General features: G+C 33.5%; 1 protein-coding gene across 1 annotated transcript; it reads left to right on the top strand.

The window, feature by feature from the left end:
• Nucleotides 1-2,425: 2,425 nt before the first annotated feature.
• On the top strand, nucleotides 2,426-3,606 carry LOC123658931. The gene has a single exon (XM_045594222.1). It carries the CDS (start codon nucleotides 2,426-2,428, stop codon nucleotides 3,434-3,436), a length of 1,011 nt encoding a protein of 336 aa, XP_045450178.1. The 3' UTR covers nucleotides 3,437-3,606.
• The last annotated feature ends 3,925 nt before the right edge of the window (nucleotides 3,607-7,531 follow it).

The raw sequence follows: 7,531 nt of genomic DNA, 5'->3' as shown, positions 1-7,531 counted from the left end.
GAGTAAGTAGGTAGGTACGCATTATCAAAGATTACTCAAAAATGTTGTCATCAGATCTCGATAAAATTTGAAGAGGGCTACAAAACAAGCAGCAGCTTTCGATTAAAATAAGAATCTTCAAATTCGGTATACCCAGTAAAATAATTGTGTTTGCTCGCAAACGAAAAAAAACCGACTTCAATTACATCGACGAGTAGTACAACGTACCTAGATCGACGAAAAAATAGTCAAGTAACTGGGCGTTATCAAAGATTACTCAAAAAGTAGTTATCAGATCTCAATAAAATTTATATGTGACCACATGACAAACATCAGCTTTCGATTAAATTAAAAATTATCAAAATCGGTACACCCAGTAAAAAGTTATTGCGGATTTTCGAGAGTTTCCCTCGATTTCTCTGGGATCCCATCATCAGATCCTGGTTTCCTTATCACGGTACTAAACTAGGGATATCCCCTTTCCAACAAAAAAAGAATTATCAAAATCGGTACCTCCAGTAGAAAGCTATGCGGTATAATACAACGGTCGACGAAAAAAGCGTCAAGTAAAAACGCAAACGCACGCAAGAAAATTTGTCGAAATCGCTCCACCCAGTCAAAAGTTCTGATGTAACATACATAAAAAAAAAAACAGTCGAATCTCCTCCTTTTTTGGAAGTCGGTTAAAAAGTTATGCGATATAATACAAAGTCGAAAAAATAGTCGATAGTATAACTACACATTATTAGATATAGCTTGAAAAGTAATTATTATATCGCAATTAAATTTAAATGGGACCACTTGGCACACATCACCTTTCGATTATAAAAAAAATTAACAAAATCGGTCCACCCAGTCAAAAGTTCTGGGGTAACATACGTAAAAAAAATTCTTTCTTTCCTTTTTTGGAAGTCGGTTTAAAAGAGCGAGAATGAGACCTATACAGGTATTTCACCAAATATACCTACCAAAAATAGTACCTACCTACAACGATATTTATAACAATAGTTGGGTCGACCTTTTACAAAAAAAAAAACAAAAACAAAACTAACGCTTTTGAAAATAAATAATGACTTCACAATCCACATACGTATAAAAGCATACCAAAAAAATGCTTTGTTCCTTTATCAACTACAACAGAAATATAACAGTCAATAATAATAATAACAGATAAAAAAAAACATTGTTTATTGTGTTATTTATGAAGGCAATAAATTTTAGCCAAAATCCCGCTAAGTATAACCACCTCGATTCGAAGTAGGTTAGAATTGCTTACGTAAGCTTATAATTGCATTATATACCTACCTACGTTCTCTTTACGTTCATAGTTAAATACCTAAACATTTGACATCTACTTTTTACTTATCGCTATCTCGTTCACTCATGCAGGGGATTATTGTTCGTGGAATGCGCGCGTCGGCTAGTCTCGGTACACATGTCGCTAAGGCTAAAATTATTTTTATTAAATAACAAGTCCAGTTCTTATCACTGTAGGTATAAAGTCGATATTAGAACAGATATTCTAATTTAAACTTCTTCGGTAACCAGTGACCCTGTCACGAGACTATCCATAGTGACTACCTACTTTGTAAGAGTACATTCATAAATCTCATTTATTATGAAGTTTTTGTTTTATTATAAATATAGTATAAGTAAAGCTGTAATAAATATAGTGTAATATAGTTCTTTGATATACTACATATAGCTATTAACTTTCAGACAAATGTAAGAAGTGGGCCAAAAATAAACTTATAGTTTTGAACTAAAAATGAAAAGTCCTTGAGAACTAGTCTCGTGGGGAGTGCGTCTACGTCACCGACGGGATTTTTGTAGGTATGTATATCGCTAGCAATGGCCCGATTGGCCAACAAAGCCTTGTCGGCGGCCATTTTGTTCGATGCTGAGTCACCAAAAGGTGAAAAATGTACATGAATTAATGCGCACTCCCCACGAGACTATACAACGGTATTGGGCATTTCCCTCGTGAACACAAAATTTGGGTTTCATGTTCCCTCAATCGCAGCGTGGAAGAAAAAAAATATTTTTTCTGACTATTTAACCCATTTTTGCATACTTTTGTCATATAGTGCTTTTTATTAATGCCCTATAAAATAATTAATTAAAAGTTTCATACGTCAAGACGGAAGTTTACATAGGACAGCAGTACTAGTTGTTGAGAACGTCGAGTAGACGCGTAATCGAATATGTCCCGTGTAATTAAAAATTATAAATATCTCTGATAACAGTAAATTAACCTGTGTGTGCGTTAGGTATCTCTATTCTGTCAAATAGTGAAGTGTTAATTTGGTTTTGTGTACGTCGGCTCCAATGTTTACTAAAAGTGATTGAAAGTGTACCGCTGCACAATGTAGGCGGGAGTCTTAAGTGACATGGAACTAAAACTGTAGTGCTTAATATTTGCTTAAAAACATTTTCCCGCGTCAAAATGACGGAGTCAACGAACGTCAAGATAAAAACCGAGCGACCTGATGAAGCGGAAATCAGGGAGCTGGCTGCGAAGATGGTGGAAGCCAATAAAGCGAAAGCGCTGGCAGCTTCGGTAGCCGCCGCGAGGCCGCAGCCCGGTGCACTCTTGGGTGCTCCGGCCGCAGCTGTCGGCGGCCAAATGGGTATATTGAACTTTCTCACTAGAAAACCTGGAACCCAGCAACAGACGCCGGCAGAACCGAGGCCAACATCCGACGACAAGAAAACACCAGCGCCCGATGAAGCTAGCTGGAAGGGTCACTTCGGTTGGGACATGCTAGGTAAATGTCACATTCCTTACATATATCGATCTGGAGAGAAGTACGTGGCGGTCCGGATGGTGGAGATCAAACTTCTCAACAAGTACCTGAACTATCTGCATGCTGACATATACTCTTGTACATGTATACGAAGCTACTACATTACAGAAATCGAAGCTCGATTACTGAATGAAATTAACAACAGGCATTGTGATGGACAGTTTGGACGTGACCCCTTTACGCAGAAGGATTTAGTAGTGAGATTAATGGACGCCTATGAATTTTACAATTTCTTGGATGTTTGTTATAACAAGTTATTACGTGGTACAACAAACAACAAAGATAAGTGTGGTTTCATAAGGATAAATAAGGAGTCAGTGGTGCCGTATACGGTGAGGGATGGACAGAAGTTTGTACCATTGTTTTACTTTGAAGGTGAAACGGACAATTTAAAGTTGAAGGCTGATCAGTTAAAGGGTTGGGACCTCTCTTATTTAAAATTCTGTTGTAAGGTTCAGGGCATAAGGAATGAATTATTTGCTAGTGAGACTTGTTCAGTGATTAGTTTAACAGACATTAAAAGTTATTTCCCACCGGGAACGGAATTTGAAGAATATTGGCCTAACAAAGTTGTCGACTCTCAGCTCCTTATCTCCGCTAAAGGTGAGAACATTTTTATTTATCTTACCAAAGCTACACTACAACCTTAAATAATCAGAAAAAGAAAAAAAAAATGATTAGAAATCTATCATATTATATTTTTATAATAAGTATTTATATTATTTATAGATTTTTAATTGATCTAAATTTAGATATTTAGAAATTATTTTAAGAAACAAATTGTAAAATTTCTATTAAGTACTCAGTTTAAAGCGATGGCTTTACTTTGTTTTATTTACTACAAAACGTATAAAACAGAACTATAATAAATCATCTAAAGTATTTTATGTATTGTTTACCTGCATTACTTGAATATTATTTTTATGGATTTTATTAATTTTATAGGAAAACACATTTTTCTAAAAGTATCCGTAGAATTTAATGTCGATTCCTCTCTGCAGAATCTACATTCTGAATCAGTGGTACTTTAACTTTGAACTATTTATTAATAAAAAAATAGTATAATTTTAATTTTTATAATATTGATTCAAAAGTGCTTTTTAAGCCTATTTGAATAAATTGATTTATGATTTTGTATAATCTGCATATCAGATTATCTTTCTAGCAGGTAAATATCCTTAAAGGTTTCACACAAAAAAAGGGTTTATAAATAAATGACTATTGAGTCATAGTCTGATATTTGATAGTATGTATTCTTCTAGAAACAAATTAGTAATCCAATGATGAATTTTACTTATCTAAAAAAGGACTACAAAATTCTAGGCTTTACAACAAAAATTTGATATTATTATATTAGCTATAGTTATAGTTAATATCCATACACCTCCTCTAATGTTCACCAATCTGTCTTGTCCTGCTCCATCTGAATCCAGCGGCTTCACTATAAACTTATTTTGTTTAAGAAATGTAATCTTATTCTTGTATATATATATATATATATAATTGTTTGATTATACTTCAATAACAAAATAAAAGTAATTAGGTATAGTAAAAAATGATATCAAATTTTACAACTTAAAGTTTTTAAATGAATTATGTTGTCGACAGGCAGTAAAGTCTTATATTTTGAATAAAATAAACTGTTTAACTAGTGTAAACTTATAATATCTGGTGTTAACTGGTAAGTGTTTGTGTAAAACTTTGTTTATTTTTGATAAAGTAAAGATTATCAATTCTAAGTAAACATTAATTTACTATTAAAATATTATTTATTTTAAGTATAAAGTCCATCAAAAAAAAACAGGAAAGGTTTTTTTTTGTTTTGTTTTCGAATACTTTATAGAAAATTCTTATGGAATGATGATGAAAGTTGAGAAAATTGAAAATCGTGTGTGAGTAAAGGTCATTCACCTTTCGTTTTTATATTCAAAAAATAATAATTTAAAATTAGTTTTTTTAGTGATTGTGTGCCCACCAAGCTTCTTTAGAGCATGCACTGTTAATGTCAATACGAATATTCCTTAGATAAGTGAAGAAATATAGAAATTTAAGTATATAATAGGATGACTAAGCAGTCAATGTGATTATAACATATATTTATAAACACCTCTAACTATAAATTTTTATCTATAAAAAATAACTACTTATCTGGTCACCATCAATATATTCTAAAAAACAAATGATATTGAGCTCATGATTTTATTATTAGAGAAATTACTAATTAATCTGAGTCACTAATCTCAAATTGCGCTACTCAGATTACGTTGTATCTATGTGATGTACAAACAGCGTTAATAAGGGATCCATCCCTGATTGCGGTAACCAGTTTTTTTGTAGCGGTGGGAAATGCGCTTACAGATCCCGCGATGAAGCGGCGGGTATGTGGGACTGTAGGACTGCTGACTGACGCCAGGATTGCATATCAGGCTGGCAGGTCGGAGTAGCTAATAAACTAAAACCCTTGAAAATCGCCAGTCCCGAATAGGATAGGATTAGATGTCCTGCCTCCGCCCTCGTATCACTCGTCCAATAATTTCTGGGGACGCGAAAGCGCATGAAATGTGGCGCCAATATGGACCCAACAGCGAGAAGCCTCGAAGGAGTGAAGGGATTTTCTCCCACAATGTGGAATGGAGTGACATAGAGCTCGCTCTCTCCATCTATTAAGCAATAGGAGTGCATAGATTCCCTCATCCGTTTCGCAACGGGTGCGCGAAAACTCTGGCCGTCTTAGTTGAGCAAGGCTCTGCAGTTTTTGCGGGGATGTCTCCAACGACGCAATCTAAAGCATTGGGGAAATCTTCCCCTCTCTCCATCGCGCCTTCTCGGCTCCGCGCTTTCATCGGCGCCACTTCCTATGTGCTTTCGCTCCCATCGGTCGGTCGTTTGCAGCAGCAAAAAGTAACATAGTTTGACGTCATACGACGACATAGCATCCCACTATGTATAAAATTAGCGTGGTAGAAGAGACAAGTCATCACACAAGATTAGACATTCATCAGACAAGTAACACCGTGACACGAGAATTTTATATATTAGATTAGATAAAAAGAAAATGTGTTGTGATGACACTATAAACTAAGAATGAAACAAATCAGAAAAAGGATTATATTTACTATTTCTTTTATTACAAATAACAAGGGCATATTTTGAAAAGTAAAAAAATCCTATTTCTAAATATAGCTCTACAAAAAACTTGTACCTATTATGTCCAGTTATATTACGACAAAATTCGTTTCATTTGTACAGTGTAAAAACGAAATAGGCACAAGCTGAAAATCTATCGCATTGTAGAACATTGACTTTCGTAGATTAAATACGAGGTATATAAAACAATCTTGAGTCGTTTTATTTTCGACTATTGTGGCCAATGAAATTACAAAACTAGTAAAATATCGGTTAGTTACACGTTTTCGTAATAGAAATTATGTAAACTTGAAAACGGTTTTATATAAGGTAGACAAATTTCCGACAAAATTTGCTTGATTTGAATTCCATGTTTCAAATATACCTGTAGCTGTTACATACAGTATATTACCATCACTGGTCCATATTTGGGTGTCATCAAGTCAACATCTTCCTATAAGAGTTGTTGTAAGTTCATTCTCCAGTCATCTCAAAAGCACATTGTCGTGTTACTTGTAACTGATATTTGTTAACAAACAAAAAAAAAATACTTGGATGATCATTAGCAAAACTCATTTAAAATTGCTTGTAAGAAATTGGTAAAACGTTTACGGCTCGTATCAATAAAATCTACTACAAAACTTACTATAAATTTGACGAAAACTTCATAAGAATCACGTATATTGTACGACATTGTCTGGTATGTATTGTTGTAGATTGTTGACTAACATACTTCATTCATAACTTCTTAGGTAAAAAAACCTACCTATAAGCTTTTTGTTTCCAAGTCTATTTGTCTGTCCCAAATACGAGTTCGGATAATAAACACTTCACAACAGGAGTATTAAATGCTGCAATAAATGCAACGCACTTTGAAAACTAACTTGCACCTGCAAATGTTACGGAACTACTAAATAAATGACAGTTTAAAATTCGCTACTTTTACTTTTCATTTGTTCGATTGACTATTTGGTAACAAACAATGATACAAAAGGTCCAAAGGATTAAGCTACAACTACCTGAGTAACAATGGACGTCTACCAGACCCGCCATAAAGATTTGGTTAAAAAAGTTGTAATAACGAGAAAGTGTTATTTTTTTGTGTGTGTTTTTAACTTGATTCATAATTAGTTATGAACAAGGAACAAGGATCGTTTATAAAATTCCTTTACAAGTTTATTCTTTGTTAATGTTTGTTATTTATAGTCTAATACGGCTCTTTATTGTCCAAATAACGCATTTATAAGCTGTATATTCGTTTTATTTTATTAACGGAATATAAACACTGAAACATGATTTTTTTTACGAAACGTAATGAATATTAATTTTTTTTAATATAAATATTTAATTGCGTTAAATTTATATTCGTTTAGGCACATTAGTCAAAAATGCTATATGTAGTTAATTATAACATTGAAAAAATATATTTTGGATTTAGTTGAAAATGGATACTGTATTCTTCTTTGACACATCGTCTACCAAAGCATAATTGTATCGTTCGTCATAAACTTTATGTAATAATTTCTACCTAAAAGGTCTCTAAAAGTCACCCAAAGGTAGATTGTTGACTATCTTTGTATTTTTTTTACAGTTATTGCTTAGCATAAAGACGGCTTCGA

This window comes from Melitaea cinxia, chromosome 13 (assembly GCF_905220565.1).
Source record: "Melitaea cinxia chromosome 13, ilMelCinx1.1, whole genome shotgun sequence".
NCBI classification, from domain to species: Eukaryota; Metazoa; Arthropoda; class Insecta; order Lepidoptera; family Nymphalidae; genus Melitaea; species Melitaea cinxia.
Note: the sequence above shows the minus strand (reverse complement) of the source record. Positions and strands in the feature narration are given on the sequence as shown.